At 40.1% G+C, this 25,220-nt stretch overlaps 1 protein-coding gene and 1 long non-coding RNA gene across 6 annotated transcripts in view; one reads left to right on the top strand and one right to left on the bottom strand.

Annotated features, from left to right (window-relative positions):
- LOC118169748 overlaps positions 1-24,352 on the bottom strand; it is a 188,960-nt gene extending 164,608 nt beyond the window's left edge. Inside the window, exon 1 of the long non-coding RNA XR_004752258.1 lies at positions 24,257-24,352. This is a non-coding gene — a long non-coding RNA (uncharacterized LOC118169748). The remainder of the gene's footprint in view (positions 1-24,256) is intronic.
- The window catches only part of LOC118169747 (von Willebrand factor D and EGF domain-containing protein-like), a 177,432-nt gene that overhangs the window by 132,229 nt on the left and 19,983 nt on the right, over positions 1-25,220 (top strand). For all 5 annotated transcript variants that reach the window (XM_035331308.1, XM_035331312.1, XM_035331309.1 and 2 more), the window contains 5 exons: positions 970-1,854; positions 10,316-10,411; positions 11,244-11,339; positions 14,242-14,337; positions 15,848-15,943. In XM_035331308.1, coding sequence (XP_035187199.1) covers positions 970-1,854; positions 10,316-10,411; positions 11,244-11,339; positions 14,242-14,337; positions 15,848-15,943 — 1,269 coding nt within the window. The remainder of the gene's footprint in view (positions 1-969; positions 1,855-10,315; positions 10,412-11,243; positions 11,340-14,241; positions 14,338-15,847; positions 15,944-25,220) is intronic.

The raw sequence follows: 25,220 nt of genomic DNA, 5'->3' as shown, positions 1-25,220 counted from the left end.
TAGCCATTAATCTTCCTGAAAGTATTGATTCAAACTACTTGTCTCCACTTTCAAGGCCCTTCACAGACTAGCCTCTCCCCATCTATCATCTCTCCTTACACTACTGAAAAGGTGGCTGGCTTTGTAACCAGTGGGTGACAGTTACAAACCAGCAGCCTTTCTTACATGCTGCCCCTCACGTCTGGAGGGAGCTGTACACAGTACTAACAAAGGTTTTCCATTTGTCTCCTTTACATGCTTTCCTCAAACTTTGCCATAAGGACTACAAAAGTATTACATAGTTATACGCTGATGTGATTGGACTAGTCTGTCTAGGACGTGATCTTGCCAAGGACCGTCTCTGACATCTATCTGTCCCAAACTGCAATGTCTCATCTTATTCCGAAACTGCAAGAACAGGAATGCAAAGTCTCTGCACTAGGTACTGCCTAGCAGAACACTTCCCAGCACACTACTGCAAAATATGTAGGTAATCAGAAATAAATGCTAGCTCAGGTGGTCAAGAACTGTAGGGAGCAGAGAGAATGGCACACAGTGCCAAAACCTCATGGACTAGCATAGGTCGAAACTAGTAAAACAGCATGGCAAGTGTTTTTGCCTGGCTGCAATTGTCCCCTGTAAGCTCAGTGCTGATCATTAAAGAATAATGCCTGGCTACCACTGAGAGTTACTAGCTTAGTCTTAATATCAAGCTAACATAATTATATTTCATCTAGCTCATCAACTTATCCTGTAAGGTTCTGTATTGTAGTTCCCTGTGTATCCAGTGCTGTTGTTACCCATAGCAGACAATACTATAAGATTTCTACACCAGCCAGCATAGATAAGCCCTTAGCATTGATGTCAGACTATTGCATTTACTTCTAGAATTGTTATTCTGTTGTTTTCTCATAATCTAAATGGTCGCAGTGGTTTCTTTAAACACTAAACCAGCAAATTTGATTAGTATATATCTTCCTTCTGCCCTAGATTCAAGATCTTCCCAAAGCCACTTGGATATTGCTGAGAGAAATAGCGAAGATGTTAGAAAATCTCACCAGGAAGGCAAGACATTAAGAAACATATATTCCCTCCTTTCCCAAACCCAAATTCCAAGACAACAAACTACGTACTTTATGGAAAGAAACCACACAGTTGTTAACACTCCAGTCCTTACAATGAAAAGGAAGATTTCCCAGGCTCAGACATTGGCAGAAACAAAATCTGTTATGGAGTCCACAGCACCTGAGAAACAGACTTTTCTTGACAAAAGAAGTGATGCACACACTTTCCTTCTGCACGAGGAACCAGACCCCAGAACAGCAGCTGCCAGTGTGACAACCCCTACTGCTGTGCATTTTAAGCAGTACAAACCAAGTCCAACAAGGACCGCTCCTTCTCATCACAGCCCCAATGTAAGCTCATTCTTTGCAAGGCCACAAGCTGTTCAGCAACCTTGTTCCAGATACAGATATTTTCCCAGGAAATGGCCCAGTCAAGTCACAGCCTCAAGGACCAAACCCTCCCAAAATTTCCCAACAGAGCAGCGAAGAGCATCTCCTTTGGAAACACACCTCACACCCTCTTTTCATCCATTAGGTTATTCCCTTGACACAGCTCTCCAGACTGCCAGCATCCCACCTGGGTCTGTTCCCCCAGCAAGGCTCCCAGCTCAGACCGCAGCGCTCAGGCAGGCGTACAAGGCAGCGATGGACCCTGTGGAACAGCCAAAAACCATCAGTGGGATGCGTCAGGACGTCATCTGTGCTAACATGCCATGCTTCAGTGGCGTGCAGTGTGAGCCAGACGAAGATGGAGGGTTTAAATGTGGCTCTTGTCCCACAGGATACAGCGGTAATGGAATTACGTGTGAAGGTAAGGGAGAAAATCCTCTTCCAAATTCTTCAATGTCTTTAAATATATTTCTAAGTATAAACAAAATCACTTTCAAAAATTATAAATAATTTTGATTATATATTTACAGATGTTGCCAGCTGAGATCATACTGTTTTACAAAGCCAATTACATTTTAAAATAATAGAAAATCTTATTCTATAACTCAGAAGTTCTTTCTGCTTACAAAAATGACATATTTATTTGATAATATCTAATCTACTGAAACCAGGACTAGATTGTGATCTTGCTTGCCCTTGCTTAAGGCCGGATTCATTTTACTGAAATCATTACATTAGAAACCATATAAAACTTTGTGGGAAAGAGTAAAATTGACTCTATTTGTCTATACAACACATATTCTATGAAAAACTAATTGTTCTGCTATCTTAAAAATTACTTTTAAATATCTATCTAATACCCTAAATACAAAACTGAACCTGTCATCTGAAATGTATAGCACCAGAAGAGTTTTGACAATATATTGACTTATTTATTACGCATTTTAGAATACCTCAGTAAAGCAATAGCATTATACACATTTCTAAAACAATGAGTTCTCTGACTTGGCTCTCATTAATTATACCTTTTGTCGAAATCCTTCTGATAAGTTGATGTCTTAATTGGCCTTTCACTAGAAAAAGCAAAAGTGTAGTGAGTCTATTCAATTTGTAGTAATGTATTTAATCTTCTTTTGCCAGTGGTTTCTCGCATCCTGTGCCCACAGCAGAGAGGTGTGGCAGGGTCTCAGCAGGGCTCAGTTCCCTGCTGCTCACAAGTCTTTTTGGGGGTGTAAAGCCCCCAGCAGCACAGCAGCCCTCTGAGCTTACAGCAGTCCTGAGGACATGCTGCAAAATGCATAAGGAAAAATTACTATAATCCCGTGTGCTGTAATTTTCACCTATTTGCACATTTCTGAAATGACCCTTTTAAAGGGCTGAAGGTTGTTTGGCCCATCAAGAAAGACCCCATCCTTTATGCCTGGAGCAGAAAACACACCACGTAGCTCTGGGAAGCTCAAAGCAAGCTGGAGTGCAGGATGGCCTCCCCTCAAAGACAAGGCCTAGGTACAGATGAATATTTACAAATACAGATATTCAGCTGCCAGTGTATAAATAAATTTAGTATGCCCATCAGTACAGTCCTTAAAACATAAATCTACCTGTGCCTTTTACTGTCTTACAAGACGAGATGTTTTCTTCAATTACTGGAATTACAGAAAACCTCTCTGGAGAGTCCTTAAGTTGAAATAGCTTATTGCCAACATCGTTCTCTGTCTCGGGGCTTGATGACACGGTACACAAACATCCTTTATTTGTCTCCTGTCACTGACCACATCACCTGACTTAATAATAAGCCTGTCTGCTTCACCCCGAGCCGCTGTGCGCACCTGCGACTGCTGTCCTGGAGCAGGGCCAGGAATGCCTCTGCCGCCGGCTCTGTGTGAAGAGCATCCATTGTACCTCCAGCTGCTGGCGTCTCTTTGCGCGTCAGATGCAGCTGGCTGATCATGACAGATGAAGGAGAAAGATGACAGCAGTTCCTTGCGTTAAGGCCTTGCCAGAATGTCTGCTATCAGCACCTGACGATGCAGCCATGATCATGCTGATTTCCCACAGAACAGCAGTACCCTCTCAGAGCAGGCAGCAGCAAAACTGCGCAAGTGATCAAAGCTTAGATGAGACCAAACTTCGTGAAATCTTCAGACTTTGATGCAGCATGCATGGCAAGCGAGCAAAAATGTCCAGCCTCAGACACTATTGAGAACTGTCACCACCTCTTTTGTTGCTGAAATTCACCGAGATAAAAGGAACGGCCCATCGGTAGCAAGGTTTAATACCTGTGGAGCTTGAGGGGATGTGACCTTTGTTTAATAAGAGTTCCTGAAAATACTCTGAGATATTAAATGCTTTACTGAGTGGTATTTATCTTGTGACAGAACGTAGATTTATTTGTTTATTTGTTTATCAGTTGTGCGGATTCAAAATTAAGCTTGGAGGGACAAAAATAAGCAGCATCCTGAAAATGAATTTGTCCTCTAAAATAAATCATTCAAGATTTTGTTTCTTTAATACTCCTGCCCCTTTGTACAAGCCCCATGAGACCACGCTGCTGCCTGGTTTAGTCACACATCCTGTCCCTCCATTTTTTCCTGCTTTGGGCATCACAGAGCCACAGGAGTCCAGGCTGGGGATCACCAGGTCCAATCTCCTGCCTTCTTTTGGAAGAGTAGAACTAGATCTCAGTGTGTTTGGCTTACACTCAGGCATCTAAAACTAAACTGAGATATTTTCAGGTGCTCTTAGCATTGTCTGTTTAGATTACTCCCTTCAGTACCAACAACTTTGTCATCTCTAAGAAGCAGGACCTTGCTTTTACTCATCTTGCTCTGACAGAAAAAGCAGTAGGGACTTAATTCTCTTATTTCTGGCAGAAGCTAATTACTATGAGGATGAGCCAAGGTGAAGTAGTTCCTCGTGGATCTAATCCCTACTTCCATACCCCTTCCTACAGCTGGCCAGGTTCTCAGCTTGCAGAGCTCTTTTATCTTCTTGCACAAAGGCAGCGTTATGATTTATCTGCGGCCTAATGTCAAGGCGAGACTGCTAAATAGGCAAGGCCTTGACACACATCATTTCAGATGAGCATTTTGGAGAAAGCTGACATCACCTACACTATAATAAAAAATAAGCAGGAGAAATAAGGCCTACGGTTGTCCACTGCATTCTTCTGCATAATCACTTGCAGAAGACGCTTGCTTTTCTTTGTGGAGTAAACTTAGCCAAGACTTCCTCTATTGATGAGGGAGGTTGTGAAATAAATAATTTCTACTCTACATGTCCTTTTCAAAGGTACATACCAAAACCCCAATGCGCTATTATGGTACACCTTTAGTAGTGTTACAGGACAGTCCCTATCACCAGCCAAAGCGCACTGGAGAAGTGTCCTATCACCTACAGAGCTTTGAACGTTTCAGCTCACTGTGGCAGTAATTAAAAAAAACTAGTCCTTTAATAATGCCTAACTAGTTCAGACATTATTTTGAACACCTCACCGTGACATTAGAGGCTAATACTCTAAAATATTTGTTAGTGTTAGCCACATGAGAGCCATTACTGGCTGGCCTGCCTCTGCTCTCCCCACAGCAGGGGCACAGGCCTGCACTTCTAAAGACACCGTATTCACTGGACAAGGAAACAAATGCTGGCTTTTCCCTGGGCTCATTTTATTCACCAGGGTCTGTGCATATGGCACTGTATGAGAGCAGCTGTTATGTTTCTTGAGCTCCTTAGGGTGCCCTAAGGTGGAACATGTCCTTTCCACTCGATAACAGGGTTGAAGCAAACAAAAAATTCTGCTCAGGGCATTTTTATTGTGCTTCTTTCTGAGAGACCTTAACCTGAACGGTGAAGGAAAACAAGAACTTACTGAAATTCCTGGTCATCCTTGATATTATTTCTCTAACCCCAGCTTTGTTCAATAGGGAGTGCCTGGTTACTAAAACTCTACCGCTAAAAAAACAGACAGTTTTGTAAAATAAAGTCAATAACTTAAACCATTTAGGATTAGGTGATGGTTAAGGACTATTATGTTTCTAGTTCTTAGTAGTCATAAAAGTTCCTCAGACTTTCTGTGGAGGATAAAGTTGTGCTACTTTAGAAACAAAGTGTTTTCTTAAAATGTTAAATCAGTAAAACTCTTGGGTTATTTTACAGGTTTTGCACAGTATTTTCTGAGGGAAGGGGAATTCTCAAACAGTCACGCATTCCTCTCAGGAGTTAAAAATACACCATTGCCTTGACATTACAAAACCAAATAATTTTCAAAATAATGGGAAAGACAAAGTAGTTGGGAATGTATTACAACCTCAGGAAACGCAGCTGGATGAAGCTAGGCTAAAAAATCAGTTAGCTGACATTTGTCTGGTCTGACATTTTTACACCCAAAAAGCTCTACCATATCAAACCAAAAGTACTTCCTCTGTCTCCAACAGCTGCTAACAGCAGATGTCCACAATTATTTGGAAAAATAAATAAATAAATAGGAATACTGTCCAGAATAGTCTCCCAGAAAGTTATGGATTGTGTGTTTAAAAAAGCAAAGGTGATGTATTTGTAATTGATATCTCCCTGTATGTACTTCTGTGAGTTTACCCAAACTTTTTAGAACCCCTACAAAGTTTTGCTGTCCACAGTCCTGCTGATGAGCTTCACAGAGGAACTGTGAGCTCCCTTTAAGCTAGCTGCCTGCTAGCTTTACATCTGTCTGTCTTGCACAGCAAGAAATAGTAAATAACTGTATCCTGGTCAACCTTTCCAGCCCCCCACATAATTTTGTAGTTTTCCACCCTATCCCCCTAAGCTTTGTTTTGCCCAAAGACTTAATCTACTGTTTTGTTTTGTTTTGTTTTGTTTTGTACAAAAGCTCTTCTGTAACTCTGGTTATCCTCATCACCTTTTTTTCTGTATCTTTTCCACTTTTACTATAGCTTTTCCAAGCCGGGGGGATCAGAACAGCACATGGTATTTAAGATGCAGCTCACCATGGATACAGGCCATAATAAAGTCTGGCATTTTGTGCTCTGCTCATTTCCTAACAAATCCTAACATTTTATTTGCTTTTTTGACTGCAGATGAGCACTCAGCTGACATTTCACAAAACAAAATCCATTAGTACAGCCTAACCAGAACTGTTGTCTGCATTTGCACTCCCAATTTAGTCAGTCAAGTTAATCTTGTTAATTTTCTATTTGCTATGATGGGTATTTATTTCAAAAATGGACTCTGGACTGCTGGACTATTTAAGTATGCATATGAGTTATTTTAATTGGACTAATACATGATTTAACCCTACGCTTTATTGCCTTTCTCTGTTAAAGACATGCAAAAGAAAGAATTTACTCCATTTTTGTTAGAGACGAAAATCAATAATCTGGATACCTTACAACTTATTTTTCTTTTTTTCTCCTCCCTTGTGTTGCACATATTAAAACTTCTGCACATTTAGGAAAGTAGGTTAGCACATCTTTGAAAGAAAATAATTGTAGTTCAGTAATTACAGGAAACCAGGTAGTCTACACTCCTGACCTGATTTTTTTTCACATTTTAACCTGAAACTGCAGGTAACCTCACACCTTTGAGCCTTGCATTAGTGGTGCAAGTCCAGGACCTGCCAGGCTGGGCTGCACAGGCGGTTATTCGCTGCTGAGATGTCAAGCAATAACTCTGCCCTGGAAGCCATTTGCTGATTAGGGTATGATTAGGGTATCAGAAATGGAGGAACCAACACATCGCCTAGTATTTCTAAGTTTCCCCAAAGTTATCATAGAGAAACCCATAAAAAGTGCATGATCTCATTTTAATGGGGGGGAAAAAAAAAAAAAAAAAAGTAGTTTCAGGATATTTTCCAAAAAGCCCTTTCAAATAAAGCAATAATGGACTTCTCCATTTTCACCTGCAGAGTTTAAATTATGAACAAAAATATACACATTTGACAGCAAGATTGACCATTTGCAACAATGTTTTTCTCTTTACTGTTATCTTATACCATCCAAAAATGTTTAGTATAAAAACACTGCAATACCTTTGTACAATTTAGCAAATGTTTATGGAAAAAATGTTCATTCCAGAAGATGAAAGATAGAAGTCTTGGAAAAGAATTTGACATAAGCAGTATATTTCTATTACTGAGAAAAATGTGTTTGTTTTTTTTTAGGTAAATGTTGCTCTCCCACTGCCATTGCAGCCAGTGTTCAGTTTTTATCTTCTGCTATTCACCAATAATAGAATAGTTTCAAGTGTTTTACTATTAAGAGTCACAATAAGATCTAAATATTTGAATATATAAAATACTATGTTCTTTTCTGACAGTTCAGATGCATCTCAAAATGTGTAAAGGCCAGATGGAAAGCAGTCTATTCAAATGGACACATTCACTTTAAGTGCTATATACAAAACACGCTGAAATAAAGCATAATGTGTTTGAATGTCACTGCACTTGGCATAGCACTTAGAGACCTGGAGGCTTTATGCAAACATCATACTACAGGAAAGGAAACATATTTCATGTACTTCAAAAAGTACATTTTTCCCAGGTTTTGTGTTTCTCAGTCTCTGTGCAGAGAACGTTGTTCAGTTCAACTTGCTGTAATTTCTACTTGCAAAGCCATCCCTTGTAAGCAAGTCCTGTGCTTACCCAAGCGCAGAGGAATTAAGATGTTTCAAGTGCACACAGGTCAGGCTCAAACCCCTATTTCAAAGCAGGAAGGTGTCATTGACTTCAGCGAGATCTATGGCAAGCCTCTGAACATGAGAGGTGGCTTACAAATACAGTGCTCAATTTAAAAAGTTTAACAAATTTCTTTGAAAACAGCTTCCATTTCTTTCGCCTTTCTTCCCCTTGCCATTTCACCACGGACCGCTGCCTGCTGTTTGCCCTATGGGCACGAGACCCCGAGCTGCCCGAGCCTCTGACCTGCTCTGAGCTACTGCCAGTGGCTGGATCAGAAGAATTTTGGGACAGTGTGATGCTAACTGTTTTAGTGGGTCTAAACCAAATCTATTTAGCTGTCCAGAAAATGTTGATTTTTTTTTTATTCTTTTTTTCCCCTGATGTACACTTCAAATTTCAGCTAAACACATGCTGAATTGGAAATGTCTAAACCTTATAGCCCATCAAATCAAAACTAAATTTAGCTTAATGACATTCCCAGCATGAGTAGTATGGATCTAAACTATATCAAGTTGTCTCTGCTCAAGCATGTCAAATCCTGAAGTTATATTAATACAGCACTGAAAATTTCACCCTTAAAACCGAACGGTAACAGGAAATGTAAATACTGAACTACCTGAAGAGCAGATCTAATAACAAATACATTTCTTTAATGTTATTTGTGTGAAAGGATTTATTTAAAAGTACTTTCTTGGAGTTTGTTTTTATAACTGCAGTTAAAATATGTGTGGTGGCTGTCATAATGCTTTGGATGGCGAAGATGCAATGGCTTTTTGTGAAGGCTTGGTGATAGCCCAAGAGGTGAGGCCTTCACAGCATGAGCTTCATTTAAATTCTGTGGTGCCACAAGTATTTGTCCTTTAGTGTTCCAATTACACAGTCCATTTTACATTTGTAAGAACATTTTTTTTTTTTTTTTGTAACAGTACTTAAAATGAAAGATGCTTTCTTTCAGATCTCTGTAGCTTCTTTCACTGTCATGCATTTTTCCTTGGAATAACCTTGCTTAGCTTCATACCCATTATAAAAGATACAACCCTGCCAGTAAAGTGTGCCAAAGTACAACATTTTTCTGTGTTCACTTCCCAAGCCCTTGGATAGATATTTTTCATTCTGTTATGCAGTGTGGTATTTTTTCTGAAGGCGTAAGTGAGAGCCAGCAGACACACACACCTTGCTCTGCTCCCGCACCCAGGGCTCCTTAGGATAGGTTTCAGTGCATTTCCTACAGCAGTGCCTTCTCCCTCCCTCTCTGGAACCTGGTGTACAAGAGTACCTCTTGTTAGAGGGTTACACACAAGTATTCGTGATACCAAATGTTAGGTGTTTACTTCTGTCACGTGAGGTTTAGGAGGGTAAACCTTTCAGGCCCCTGAACAATTAAAGGCATTAGAAACGTCCCTAAAGCAGACTCTAGCTGGGAGCCTCTGTCTCTCCACTGAGTATATGAAGTGCTCAGGAAAAAAAAAAAAAAAAAAAAAAGCTCATTAGGCAGATAAGCATTGTGAAACCCCCTCAACAGTCCCTGATATTCAGATCTCTTTTTCTGGAATCGATGAGTTCATTGCTTGACTCATAATGACCAGCATTTAAAAAACAAACAAGTGTCTTCAGCAAATAACCTGTTTCCAGAGCTGCAATAATTTCCAGCTTTATGCCATACACCTGCACATGCTCCCTTCCACAGAATGACACTGCATACTGCAATACATCAAGAAATCATTATCTAACTTTCTGCTTTGTCTGCAGACCTCAAACAACCCATTAAACATTTAAATTGTTGCTTAAATGTTTGTCATTTTGCTGACAAATCTCCTTACAACTCCTCTACCCAGAGGAAACACTTCACCTCTGCTCTGGGGTAACTTTTGACACCTGTTAAGGCTTACTGAACATCCACGAGGTTAATTTGTACAGAGGGAAGGGCAAGGTGTTTAATATTGTGAACTACATCTGTATTTAGTCTATTTTAGACTTCAAAAATATGTACTTACAAATGGGCATGCACAGAAGTTAAACACGACTATGTTAGCACCGCATTATAAATGTGATATCTGTTTTTATCCTGCAGTTTTTCCCAGCAGCCAAATTTCTTGTTGGATTAATAAAATGGGGAAAAGTAGTAACATGTACTGTGCTCATAGCCACACAGAATGTAGTACTCAAGGTGTTTTCTTTTTCTCATGCTTTATTCTGCCTGTGCTTCTTGCAGTGCAGTGTGATCCACCATGTGAGAACGGAGGCACTTGTGTAGCTCGAAATACTTGTTCTTGTGCTTATGGATTTGTTGGTCCTCGATGTGAAACAAGTATGTACAAATTCATTGAGGCATTACACGTTTGAATTTGCAGAAAATGATAAGACATAAAAAAATAAAAAAAAAAAAAAAACTTACTAATTTTCTCTATTTGTCCTTAAAATTATGATTGAATAAAGCAAGGAAATCAAAGTATAATATATAGAAGTAATACAGTAGCTGAACTATTTCAGTGCATTCAGTTGCTATTCACTAGCAACATAGTTGTATTATGTAAAAATATGCACGTCTATATCAACATATTCTACATAAAAGTGCTTTTGGGAAAAAAAAAAAAAAAAAAAAAAAAAGGCAAAAACCTCCATGTTATTTATAGTAATATTTATGGAATTCAAGGTAGTGTGAGTGAATGCAGTAACACTAATTTTGAGAATACAAAAAGGCCATGCCTATTAGGAGTTGTGTTACTGTGCAAAACAAGTTGCAAAAGAGGCTCAATATATAGAACATCTGGGAAAAAAATCAGCCTTCAAACCCTTCTATATTAGTTAAACGGCGAAATATATGCACTTGCATTATTACAGTCCTTGCTGCTGATTTAAGTATCAGGCTGCCCTTGACAGGAATATAATTTTATCTGTGAAACAGGGTAACTTGAATAAACAGGGTAACTTGAATACTTAAAGACCAAAGAATTTTAGATGCAAGATTTCTGATGGAAATAGTGGGCAGAAAAGAGACAGAAAACCATGGGAAGAGACAGATTCATTCCTCAGTTTACCTCTCAGACTAAAACCATTAGTTATTTGCTGTAATAGAGCATCTCAAAGAATAAAAATCGGTATTACTGATAACTGATTTAAATCCTTTGTGCTTTTCCCAGTGGTGTGTAACAGACACTGCCATAATGGTGGGGTCTGTGTGTCGCCAGATGAGTGCAAATGCAAAAGTGGATGGAGCAGCCCATCTTGCGAAATCGGTAAGTGGTTAGAAATAACTGGTCCCTCATTTCTTTTGCTGCCTGAAATCCATGTGGTTTGTGCAATTCAGCAGTCAGAGTGGGAATTGCTTGAAAAATTAAAATGTAAGAAGGGCAGGAGACCTAGTAAAGGGCAAAACCTCAGAAGGCTTTGAGATTGTATAAGTATTCATAAGTTTAGCTGTTTATGTGAATCTCAGGCTCACTTACAGGAAACCCACAAGCAGAATCTTTTTGCAGCTTTTATAAGCTCACGTGATTCTGGAGTTTATTCTTAGTGTGCACAGAAATGAAAATAAAGTTATTGACCACATCAGCAGTTACAACCTTAAGGTGTGCTTGGTAGCTTCTGCCAACTAGAACGGTTCTCACTGGAGATTCTGGAGTTATGTTGATTTTCAGTCTCAGTGGAAACGCTCAAAAGATCACCAAGGCCACAGACATAAACTCACTCTTTGTTGGCCTTGTCCACAGAGAGCTCAAAGGAGCCCTGCCCTGCAGCCCTAGTGCCTCAGTGGTGGAGATGAGGACAATGCATTGCTCATGATCTGTGCAATTTCCATGCTCTGTTCCTTTTAACCCTATACATTTCTCTCAAGGTGGAAGAGAAAGAAAAATGGTTTGGCTTTTGGTGCTTTTTACCGATATACAGTCAAATCAGAACTTAAACATTATGTGGGACAGGAATAGAAGGATGGCTGATTAAACTAGGAAGGGAATGCAAGCAATTAAATGTGACTTCTGCTGCTAAGTTAGCAACTCCACGTGCAGTTCTAATATATAGTCTAAGGCAGAAAAATAAAGCAAAAAAAGGTAAGTTTTCAGAAGCTCACCTATTAACTGCTAAGGTTTTTTGGTCAATTTTTGGACTGTCTTGCCATTCCAGAAGATGGCTTTTAACTGTATAAGACAGAACAAAAGTAGGTTCAGAAGAACTTTTCTCCCCCTGCTGTTAACTATAGGATATTTAGCTACTCCTGGCTGCACTTAATAATTGCAGAGTACCTACAAAAGCTGTGCTCAGGGAACAAACACCTCCATCAGTCAGTGAGAGTGAGGTGGGGACTGGAATTAGGTACCTATTTCTAGTCAGGACTCCCGATTTTGAATGCTATTTGAATAGCTATAGCTCAGACTTTCCTCTCAGGGCCGAAGTGCAAAAGATGGAGTGCATACTCTTTCCTCCCAAGGCACAACTATAGCACTCACCTGGGACAAGACATGCAAAACAGTGAAATATGAAAAGGAGCAAGCATGAGGAGTACTTTAATCAGTTCCAGACCTCAAGGCTACAGAGGCACTCTGCCTCTGCCATGGCAAATATTAAATGACTCAGACACCTTCAGCCTACATTACCTCTCCTGGAAGGTGAGGGATGTCATTTTAACCTCCTCCCTGAGACTGCTGTAAATGACAGACCTATTGAGGACACATAAATTAACCTAGCTAAGATCCAGCGTAAATGACTGGGACAGCTGCTCACTATTCTGGTTCCCCCTATCTCCTTTTCCAGCCAGAGCTTACTCTCCTTGAGTTTTGCAAATTTATTTTGGTGAGAGATTTAAACGGGATTATTCTAAGAGGACAAACAGCAGCAACAGAGGCAGGAATTTCCAACCCAGAACAGCAGATGCAGGATTTGTTTGTCTGACAATACCTTGGGTGAAAGAATATCAGCCTCAGTTCTTCAGCACTGTTGTGTGTGTGCTAAGCAGAGTATTTTGTTGCGACTGTTGGGGTTTCCTTCCTAAAGTGATGTTAGAGAAATTTCTGGATATACACTGGTATCAAAGAAGAATTAAAAAAAAAAAAAAAAAAGAAACTTAGGGTACTTTATTGATGGAAATATAAACACTGACAGAGCATGGACATCTGTGAACTAGCTGGGACAATGAGGGAACTAATCCAAATCTACCATTAGCAATGAATGAAGTCCATTTTGAGTTCATAAGTGATTGCTGCTTAGTCAGAAAAGCCTCTCATCTAGAGTGCAATTTTGCTTTTTTCTCTTTCCAAATTGACATTTTATTTCTCCTTTAGTTCTTCTGAAATATTCTAGTGACCCTTAATTTATTTAAGCTTACATTTATTTGATTTATTTAATGGGCTATTCTGTAAGACAATGAAAGACAAAAGGGATGGAAGGAAAAAGACTGCTTTAAAGTGTCAATCTATAATGAAAACTCTATGAGCATCCTTATTCTTCACACAGTGATTTCCCAATTAAAGCAGATAACAATTCAAATACTTTTAATACTTTTTTTTTTTTTTCAACAGTCAGGTACTTGCCACATAGAAATATGCAAGAAAGCTTTTAATTCCTAATGCCTGTTATATCATCTACAGTAATAACAGATAAATAAACGGGCAAAGCCAATGATTTTGTTGATGATGCATAAGCCAACATGTCATGATAACTGGCATTTAAATGAAGCAGAACAAACAGAGGATTTGTGGTGCATACCTGTTCAATTTCACCGAAATGCCACTGTGCTCTGCTGAGCTCAGACAAAGCAGCAAATGGTTAATATCCCATCCCCAGGTTATGCAGGCTGTATGCAACGTGACTGCATTTTGCTGCCTTGGGATCAGGTTTGGTCAGGTTACCAAAGTGAAAACAAATGAGGTGTGCAAATCAAAGAAAGATATCAGAAGTAAACTATTACATTATATTTTATTTCATCCTCCGAGCTATGCTATAACACCACTGAAATGCTTCCACTGTGATGACAATGAATAAATGCCACTGCCCAACTGACCAGCAAGGATTGTGTGAAATTTATCATAATATTACTAGAAATATTTATTCTAATGACATGGGCAGTAGCAAAAGAGTATGTACTGTAAAAAAAAAAATCAGACTGATAACAGATTAATACATTTATCTTACCTTCACATACAGCTGTGTGCAATCCCCTGTGCTTAAATGGAGGAATCTGTGTACGGCCAAACACGTGTGTGTGTCCTTATGGATTCTACGGGTCACAGTGCCAAAGAGGTAAGAAAGTCCTATTTATCATGTTGATAAAAGATCCAGGCTGAAAATATATCATTACCTAACCCTACACGCTGAATATCCAGAGATTTTCCTTGTCATAACTCCCCGTGCGCTCTTTGGATATTATGATCTGTCATTAATGCACATTAAATTGTTCTTAATGGTATTGTGACGGAGTAAGCACTTGTTTATGGTGGCATTAATGACAACTAAACAATTAATTTAAAACTGTTTGAAGTCAGTGATATCACTAATTAGCATCTATTCAATTAAACTTTAAAGCATGGTCAACTTTGTTCATTTTGCAGAGCCTATAGTGTGCACTACATTGCATTTCAGAGCCAGATGATCCTTTATCTTCACATGGGCCTCACCATAACACCTGCTTGACCATCCTAGTGTGTAGTGGGTGGGAAACTTATATAGGACTTCCTTAGGTCCCTGCTCAAATATTTGATCAAATATCACTCCTTCCAGTGATAGGACCTGATTTTGAATCCATTTCCTAAAGGGGAGAGCTCTAAACTGAGGCTAATAGTGCCTTGGACTTCTGGCTCATCTCATTTGTGCTGCAAAAATCAAACTAATTAATCCTTTAACTACCTATTATCCCAAGCAGAACAGACGTGAGAGAGGAACTCATGTTTAGAGCTCAAATACCTGACAGACACTTGTGTTGAGCATGGCTTTGAAAACCTCTCCTGAATCTGGGAATATAAATACAATGTTATTACCAAAACTGAACTATTTCAATATTAGAAGTTTATTTCTCTCTCCCTTGTTTCCCTGGAAATAATTTTCAAGTGAATGATTGATTCATGAACAAAAATCTAATTGCAAGTAGAGCTTGCTGGAAGCTCTTTATGATGCTGAGGGGGGAAGGAGAGAACGAAAATTATACAGACTCTGTGACTTGATGATCTTTCTCTTGGCATTCCACACTAAAGGTGATTTTCAACATCTAGGTGATTTGGAATTTTTATCCTGAAGTGTTCTGGTTTAAACGAAACTAAAACTTGAAAATAAATCTCCACATTTGTGGAATATGGAAGTGGTAAGGGGAGAGTGTGGGTGGGTGCTGAAGAAAAGCAAAATCCTTCCTCCAGCTTCATTGAGAAAGGGGGAAGAAACAGTACCAAAACAAAGTTATCAAATATCAAAGACTGTTCTATATTTCAAGGGCAGAAGCCCTTGGAAAAGCCCTTTAGCTAGAGTTAAAAGCCAGAGATTCTCTGCGATATTCCCACCACTTAACTGCAGGTATCTAAAAAAGACCCTTAGGTGCTAGAGTCATGTCCCACAGTCCTTCCAGAAACAAGGGAGAAACAAGTTTTTCAGCTCGGTATCTGCCTGAATCGCCCTTTGGAGACACACCCTTTCTACCCTGACTGATCAAAAAGCCTCTACAGATGGTTCTCCCAGCACAGACACCTAAATAGAGGTTATATGTAGGTAACACTGATACCTGGCATGGCTTCAGTGCTCTAAACTTTTCCTTTCCTTCCTCTAGCTGTTTGCATTCCTCCTTGTAAGAACGGTGGGCACTGTGTTCGAACCAACGTCTGCTCCTGTACCGAGGGCTACACTGGAAGAAGGTGTCAGAAAAGTAAGTTACAAACTTCCTTCTTTCCAGTGTTTTCTGACTCATTAACAGTTTTTATCCCTTTTGTGCAAGTTCAGTTGAATATGTAGTATTGATTTATGCCCTGTTCTTCTTTATATCTCTATCACAGCATATAGAGGACTATGTTGGGTCTAGAACCAACCCGTTAACTGGAATAGCATTATGTCAGGTCAATGTGGGGAGTAGAATGTTTTGCTGGAGTCCTCCTTAAATATTACATGCATTCAGAATGAGCAATGTTCTTTGTATTTGGAGATGAATTAATTATTTTGCATGAAATATTTTGGGGAGTAAAAACTAAAGCCAAAGGCAGAGGAGTTGATCAAGATCCTTATAAATATCGGAACATCATACTTCTAGCTTAATTAAGACAGTTGGCTAATAATGCCTTAGCCTTGCCTTTGTTCTTGTCACTGAAAACTCCCTCTTCACCTTAGCATCAGTATTCATATTCGATTCCTCTATTCTTATGGGGAAATAGTTTTTTTTGGCACTTTTACAGATTCTATTGCTCAACAGTATCTGTCATCCAGGGAGTTTAGGATATGTATGTGAAAACTTTTTTTTTATTATTATTATTTCTTAACCGGTTTGAAATTGGCAAAAGGGGAGCTGTGAAAACAACCGTTCTTGGCAGGAAGAATCTGTACATTTCCAGAGCACTTTATGTCTCTCGCACACAGAGAAAAAAGCTAGTAAAAAAATTCCTTCCAGCAACAAAAGCCCTCTCAATCCCCATACTGCAGCTCTCCTCTCCTTCAGTGGAGGGAATCACGATGCACAGTTCTGCCTGGCTGCAAAGCACACGATTGAATAGTCTGTTCTGGCAGGAACAAGCTGGAGGGTAGAAAGGAGGGAAAAAAAAGAAAAAAAGGAAAAAAAAAAAAAAAGAAAAAAAGAAAAAAAAATCATGTTTGGCATCTTGTTTTTGAGGTTAGAGAACATTAGAAAAGTGCTGTTTCCAGCTTTAAACATGCTACCGCATCTCAAGACAGATCAAAGAAAAAGAGTTGACCATGAGTGGAGTCTAACAAAGCTCTCCCCTAAATGCTCCAGCTGCTACCAACCCACAGCATGCTTCTTCCCCCTTCCAGAGTTTATGAGGCTTTGTTGCCGATCTTGGTATAACCTTTTGCAACAGGTCTTCCGAAGATGAAAATATGTTTGTTCTGATTAATCTGAGCCTCCGTTCCACTCCCACAACTGGCATATAGTCTGCTTTTTTTAGCTTAATGCTATAAAAACTTTTAAAAAAGGACCTGTGTCTGTGATGAATGAAGAGAAACACGATTAAGTAGGAGGCAAAGGCTAATATTTGGTCACTCTTAATGCCTACTGGATTAGTAGGTAAAAACTGCTGTAGGAAAAAACTGCAGGGTTTTTTCCTGTTTACAATCAGCTGCATGTGGGACTGGTTTCATGCTCCATAGAAACAAATAGGTTATTCACAAGCTCTTGGTAACAAGCAGTTGCTGTTAGAGCTCTAGATCTTAGCATTGCTGGCACAGGAACTGCTTTCTCTCTCCTCTGCCAGAGGATCCTCTCCCATTCCCATGAAGGACTGGAGGCCACATGGCAGGAGCGAGTCTCAGCTCACCTCTGGAAACACTACCCCCCCAACACAAAAAAATAAAAATAAAATAAATAAATTAAAAAATAAAAAACAGAGAAAACGAATGGTCACACTGATCAGACGTATCCCTCAGTCATATTTCAAAATTCAGATGACAGAAGCATTTCATGAGGTTTTAGATTGACATGACTGGTCAGCTGGTGTGCTTGGAGTACTTTTAAAGAATTATAGGCATAGCCATGCATGACAAAGTCATTCACCCAGACAAATTAAGAAGCAGAAAATAATTTCCTAGAATGAATACACTCATCAACACAGCCCCGTTTTCTTTAATACAATGGGAAAAAGTAGCACAATACTCATTTTATGTTCCAAAAAGAACTGACATGGCATGTAGATCATTAGTGGTATCGCTAGCTGTACACATATTTATACATTTTCACAGTTATCAAGCAGCGATGAAGCATAATGGCAAAATAAGTCCAATCAGTTTTCTGAGTGCTTACCCCTCAGATATATTGGTACTGTTTCTACTGCTTTTAAATATCTCTCTTCCATTCTTAAAATCTCTGGATGGAGAAATAAAAGCTTCTGTTTGGTTTTGGCAGCTTCACATTCTCAGCCGAAGGAGATAAGTAAAACTAAATGCCATGGCAGGCATCCAGAAATGGGTTATCCCTAAACCGAGCCCAAATTTGCTACTGGTTTGCTTCAAATGTAGAGCAACATGGCTTGGGATTTTCATGCCCAACCCTCCATGGTCTGGCTTTTCTAATGCTCTCGGTCTGTGAACTGGCAGGGCAGAGTGGGAGCACCATGCCTTCGCCATTCATCCTTAGTCACCTTTGCCTCCTCGGCATGAGGAGGAAGGCTTTCAGCCCGAAAGTTTGTGTTCATTCTGCACGTAAACACACATTGCCTCAAAAAAGGTGTAAATCAACCAGGTCTGATTGGCTGCCAGTGGAAATATAAGGCTTTGCCTGGGGTGTTTACTGATAAATAACTGCCTGGTGATTATGCAAACCAGCCACCCACACCCAGAACAAGAGGGTGTCAGAGCTGACAATGAAATGTGTGGCTATGCATCACCGATTGTACAACCTTGCATCCTCGTTTGCTACACGTTGTTTTCAGTGTAATCAGTCTTGTTGAGCGTAAAGAGGCAAATGCTGACAGTACCTCAAAATGAAATATTTTTCCGGATCAACTTTGCATCAAACAAGCACACTCTGCTTTAATAATAAAGAAAAGCTATTTGTGTGTGGTTTTGAATTCCCTTTTGAAGAAAAAGCACAGCTGTAGCAGTCCTGGAATTTCACTCCTTTTCATGAGACTTTGGTATTCACACCGATGTCTATTACATCCTCAGAAACATTAAAAGCAAAGAAAATAGATTAAATTGTATGTATTTACACACATTTTCATCGGACTGCTTTATAAACAACTTTTAAGAAAGCTAATAAAAGCTGAAGAAAGCTAACAAAAGCTGAGCTCACTTTTCTTACAAAGGATTGGAGTGAGGAGAAAGGGAGGAAAAGAGGGATTCACAGGACCACACGTCTATCCCTCCTCTGCTGCTCTCTACTTCTAGCAAGATCATCTCTGAGCAAAAAGGCAAGCCACAGCTCCCTCTGGAGCTCACGAGCAAGCAAGGGTCACAGGAGAACAAGGCTGAACATCCTTCTCCTCCCTGCTGCAGCATACCAAGCAATCTGCAGCCTGCCCTGCGGGCCCCCAGGCCCCCTGTCCCTCGCCCTGCAGCCAGCCAGGTGGATTCTACTTGTGGTTTAAAACAGAGGATGCATTTCTGCACACAGCTGTTTTACAGTGTCAGGCCCAATCCTGCAGGCTTAGCATCACAAAAAGCACTACGCTGACATTAGAATTTGCAGATTGCACCTCGAAGTTAGCAGATAATTATTTCTCCATTTCTGTATATGCTGCAGGCAGGATTTATAGGCAATACACAACGTGCAATATAACTCACACTCATTCTTCCAGCTCTGCTTCATTCTCTTCCCTCCCTTCTCTCTTTCCTTCCCAGTACCGTGAGGACTTTGCTGGCATGAGAGCTAGAGGCAAACTAAATTGGAAATGTGAACACTGGGTTTCAATGACAACTCCTTGCTAAGCAATGTCATATTGTGAAAGTCACTGATTCCCTGCATCCCCTCCACACTGTGGTTCTGTAGATTACCACATTGCAAGCTGCACACGCAGGAGGTTTTACTGCTCAACGAATTACACTTTCACTGAGTTATCATCTTGACAACTGGTAATATATTCTCTGGAATATCTTCACTGAGTATGCAGATTGACTCAAGCCGTCTGAAACCAGCTAGTTTTCAAACAAGAGCTCCAGCGTCCCTTCCCACACAAGTGAGAAGGGAACAGTCCGTGTACTTTAACCAAGTGGATGGAGTCATCTTTAGCGTTAGACCTGCTTTTCATATGTCAGGGACGTGCTCGGAAGCAACTGCTAATTGACCAAGATTGCTGGATGGCCAGTATCCTCAGAAAGTGGGTGTTTGGAAATAAGTAAACAGCTGCTCAAGCAGAGAGGCTCATAACTTGCTGCTAAAAGCATTAGTTCTGTGGACAGAGTAAGAAGATTGGCAGGGTTGCTTGTTGACTGGTTGATGTGTAGTCTGGAGACATGGGAAAAGGAAACACTGGTCTCAGTTCTTACTTGATGCTGAAGCCCACGGAACAGAATACATGGGTATTAGGTGTCACCCTCCTTCCTTGGGCAGGATATACAACGGAAGACAAAGAAAAAAATATTGAGGGCTATCACTGTCTTTCCCATTCAGCTGAACACCAACTGATCTGTGCATCTTGCCTGGGGGAACGGGAACAGCTCTGACTTCCCGGAGACAGGGAGAGAGCCAGAAGGAAGACAGCAGCTCAGGGGGCGGTCTGGGGTCTGCACCCAGAGCACTGCTCCTCTCGGCTCACTCTGAGTAAGGATGCGTGACAAAGCCATCAGCTGGTCTTTCGTCAAAGCTACATTTTGTTCATATGTATACAGATGGTGCCTTTATTTTAATAGGAGCTTTGAGCACATGCAGTTGTCTCTAAATTTATTTATCAGAAAGAGAACCAAGAACGTACCTGGGTAAGAACTGAATATATATCCTAAATAAGAAGCAAAGAAACCTTATTAAATTTTTATTCCTTCCATAAGAAAAACATTCACAGACTACAGAATGATTTTTGCCAGAGTAGAAAATCTGGGGTTTGGGCCAATATTTCTTCACTTGTATCTTAAATGCACTAAAGAAATGTGTCTGATCTGCTGCTGTATGTAAACGCATACTTAAACTAAAATAGCAGGAATTCCTCAATTGCTGCATTGCTCTTTGCAGTGGGCAAAAGAGATTTTTTTTTCCTCTAATTGATTTAAGTAACAATACTCAGGGGGGAGGGAGGGGTCTATTTTTAATTAAAATATATTTTTTTAAGTCTTCTCTTTAAAAAGGGGTGTAAGATCTACTGCTGGAAAAGTGCAGGGAGTGGGAAACGCTGGAGATTATGTCTGTTTATCCACAAAAAGACCTTGGCGACACAATCCTCTCCAACATCGATTCCCAAGTAAGCCTTAGCCTACTTCCTAAGACAGATAATAGCACGATGAATAACAGATTAGCGCAGTGCCAAAGCAGACAACAATCCTTTTCTGCAGTTCCTTCCAGGGCTCCCACCCAAGGCAGGTGCCTTCTGTGGAAGAGGTCCTTGCTCCTCGGCAGTGCTACCAGCCAGGCCACAGTGACCTGCTGCTGTTCCTCTTCTTGGCTTGAAACCGTGTCACCCATTTCACTGCAGTGCTCTCAAAATCCCCTGCCTGAATCTCCTTTTTTCTTTGTACAGATGGAAATACACCAAATTGCATCAAGCACAGGCAGTGCCTTAGCCCGCTCAGAGCAATGAAAACACGCCTAAATGGCAGGTCATAATGCAAGCACAGAAGCAGCAAAAACAATCAGCAGAGGAAAACAATGTATATGAGAATCCTCCTTTACTTCTTATTCAGGCATGACAACGAAGCGGCTCTTCAGAACAATTTATACACACGCTGTAATGGTTCACTGACCTAATAAAACACAGAGCATTCTTCAATGAAGAGAAAATCTTGCCAAACCCAAGACCCTAACAAGATGGGAATACAAGTTGTGCTGAGAGTATACTTCACAATTCCCCATGTTAATTATATACTAACAGTCACAAAGATGAGGATAAAGTATAGCTAGAGTCTCTTTCAAATTAATAGTATTGCAATCAGACTAAAACCAATTGGTAAATGAAAAAGAAGGTTTTGCTAATGTTCTCAAAACCTGACATTTCCTAGCAGTATATTCCCCAAATATACTTCATGTACACCTGCAGGTACTTATTTTGCTTATGCTTTCATTCTGAAAGATGCTGGAATATTTTGCACCTGTTCAACCATCCTACCATTGTACTTCTAGAAAGAGTTTCTCCTGGTAAGAGACAATAGGAAAATTGAAGACTGAGGCACCCAGAAGGAGAAATATTTCAATCCAAAGAGAGTGGACAGTCCCCTCTCTGAATCATAGTGGCAATTTTTATTAGTTTCCAAAGTGTCCTGAGCTTTAAGATTCTTGCCCACCACACACTGCCAGAGAATCATTTGGAAATACAGACAGGGAGACCAGGATCCTCTTTTATTGGTAGAAAATTGTGTCATCTGATGGGAGCGACACAGCAGTGCAGACAGGACCCCGGTACATTGCGTAGTGACACTCAGAGTTTAGTCTAGCATCTCAGCAGTTTGGCCATCCAGTATCCATTATTTTTCCCATTTTCTTTTCTGATCTAATACCTGAATTAGATTTATTTCCTGCTTTAATAACTCTAAAGAACCACCTAGGTATATCAGCGTACACATCAGAACAAAGACCAGACGCAATTAGGCAAAGCACTGGCGTCATACTGCTGTCTATACGGCCTATAATTTTTCAGACCAATTTTTTCTTCTGAAATGTGTGCTAGGTCATGCAAACTAACTCATATTGCTAGAGCTGTGCGGTAACGTGAATATATTATAAATGCAAACTGTCACGACACCCATCACAATTACATTTACAGCTCCCTCTGTGTCTTGTAGTAATTTGTTCTCCTGCACTGCATCCCTCCGAGGTTTCTAACAGATTATTTTTACTATTCAGAAAGGTAATTTATTGAAGAAGTGCTTTGCATCTCTGTCAGAGATACGTGAAGCAAGAAATGGGGATGAACAAACCTCAGAATGATTGGTGGCTTTATAAGGCTAAGGATCCAAATTTTAGAAGAACCTTGCACAAAAATTGCAAACTTTTATTACATGACAAAAGTTACTTCTTCTTAAAATTTAATCTAAGGCTATAATTACTGATACTCATTTGATCACATATCTGAAGTCACTGGCAGAGCTTGGACAGAAAGGAGCTTGGACATGATTTACAAATCCAAATCAACACAAATGGGGAATTTCAGAGAAAAGCAAGCTCTGGAAAAACATACATCCCTAAAACTTAACACATGCAAAACTAGATCCTGACTGCCCTTGGAACAGACAAAAAGGGACTAGAAATTGCTAGTGTCCCAAATATATAACATGTTTTTCAGAGCTATGTGCATTCGGGACCTTCACAGCAGCAGATATATTGTTACATCCATCTCGCTAATGATCTGTTGAGCATCAGTTATACCCTCTAAAGTGCTGAATGACATTTTTTACCTTGACTAGTTTCTGGCTGCTGTCAGGGCAGTAGAATCCATGTAATGGTGCCCTGGGTTAGAAATCCCCTCTTTGGCCAGAACACACTGGTTCTGTGATTCATTTCTTCAAAGGACTGAAGATCATTCAGCAAGATCAAATCTTTATTCAGAGCCTGCAAGCATCCAGCCAATCCTTCCCTTACTGCACTCCGGATAATGTTTCATTTGAGCGGTGCTGCTGAGCTGCATGATGCATCCAGAGAGAAGCGGAACCTTTCTTCCAGCCGATCAGTTCAACTGTGTTATTTCATGAAACTGCTGACCTGGCCCTCCAGTTCTCCTCCTATGAAAAAGTTCATCAACATCCCTCCACTACAAGGCTGCATTTACAAGCTTGTCGCATTCCTGGCACTGAGCTTGTCCCCCCTCTGGTGTTTTATCAATAGGTGATGTATATTACCTATAAACTTTAGAAAAGGACTAGAAGTGCCAGTTTTAACACAGAAACCAACTGCTTTCACATCTACTGGTTTCATTTTTGTTCTCAGCTTGACTTCTGTCATCTGTGTTTTCCTGACAGGACCAGTCGGTGTTATTTTTAAATCTGTCCCTTGCTCTGTATCCTTCCTGCATTGTATCTCCCCAGCTACAGCTCTTTGTTTTTGAGAATGTCACACCACATCAAGATAACCACCAAGCAGAAAGCAGAAAACGAACATTAAAACAACATGTACACACACCAAAGCCAAAACTGTGACTGATCAAGCTTCCTACTCCTCAAAAGAGCAATTGAGAGAGCAAGTACAAATATGCGCTGCAGCCAGAGTAGTCAGTCCAAAACCAACCCCAGCCAGAAATAAAAGTATTGCCTATGAATCACGTAGAAATGACAGCATAGGGATGGTGACAAAGGGTACATTGAAGTATATATCTACCAGTAGGTGTTCTTTTGGCTACAGTTCTGTGTTCTTTGTCAGTGAAGCTGTAGCCTGATGCATTACCTTAGCTGGCCCACACAGATGTTACCGCTTGAGGCTATTTTCTCTCTTCCATCCAAAGGCAGAATGCACCCAGAAGCAGGTCAATTTTATCAGCTTCTACAAGCAAGGGGAAAGGAAAAATAAAGAATAAAAAATATATATAAAAAAATAAAAAAGAGAGAAAGAGAAAAGTTGTCTTGAAAACTACATCTTCTAATCAGCACTGCAGTGTGACACACTGTCTCCTCATGAGCAGCATGGCTCGGGATACATGATGACAGGTAATTCTTGATTCAGAAAGAAATCATCGGTGCACTCTCATTGTCAGGGAAGGACATGGATGTTCAGCTGCAACACAGCATATTACTGAAACATTGCAGAAAATCCCTTTCTGCCAAGATTTTAGAAGCCTGATTTAATATTCCCCCTGCTTTGACTTTATAAGGGTGGTGATGAAGATTCTCCAATTTCAACAAAATTACAAGGCTTTCACTCCTTATTATTATCTACTTCTAGCTAAGAAAGGTGCAATGGGGTACACACATCAAAAGGTGGCTAAGGTCCAACCAGAAAAGTTTTTTTGTCTGCTAATCCACAGAGGCAATGGGAGTCTGAAGGAAACGTCTGCCTTCTTTTAATCACTGTAAACTGATCAGCAGCTACTGCTGGCTAATACTGTGGTTGTCAGAACAAGAGATTACTCCCAGTTGCTTGTAGCAAATGCTGTGAAGCAAAGCATGCCCACTGCTTAGCTTCACCACTGGCTCCTTTTTGCATAGCAGGGATATTTTGCTTAATATCATGCATGTTTTAAGGGAAAGCTTATTGTAAATTTATTGCAAGAAGTGCAGACAAAGGAAGACACTGGAATTGTAGGTATACATTGCTGACGCTACTTACTCCAGGAGGACTTACTAGACTTTAGAGGCAATATTTAACTTTTACTTTTTTTTTCCTTACAATTTTAGTAATCTCTGGAATTCTA

The sequence above is a fragment of the Oxyura jamaicensis genome, chromosome 7, assembly GCF_011077185.1.
Source record: "Oxyura jamaicensis isolate SHBP4307 breed ruddy duck chromosome 7, BPBGC_Ojam_1.0, whole genome shotgun sequence".
Classification (NCBI taxonomy): Eukaryota; Metazoa; Chordata; class Aves; order Anseriformes; family Anatidae; genus Oxyura; species Oxyura jamaicensis.
The sequence above is the reverse complement of the archived record's forward strand: the minus strand, read 5'-3'. Positions and strand labels throughout refer to the sequence as shown.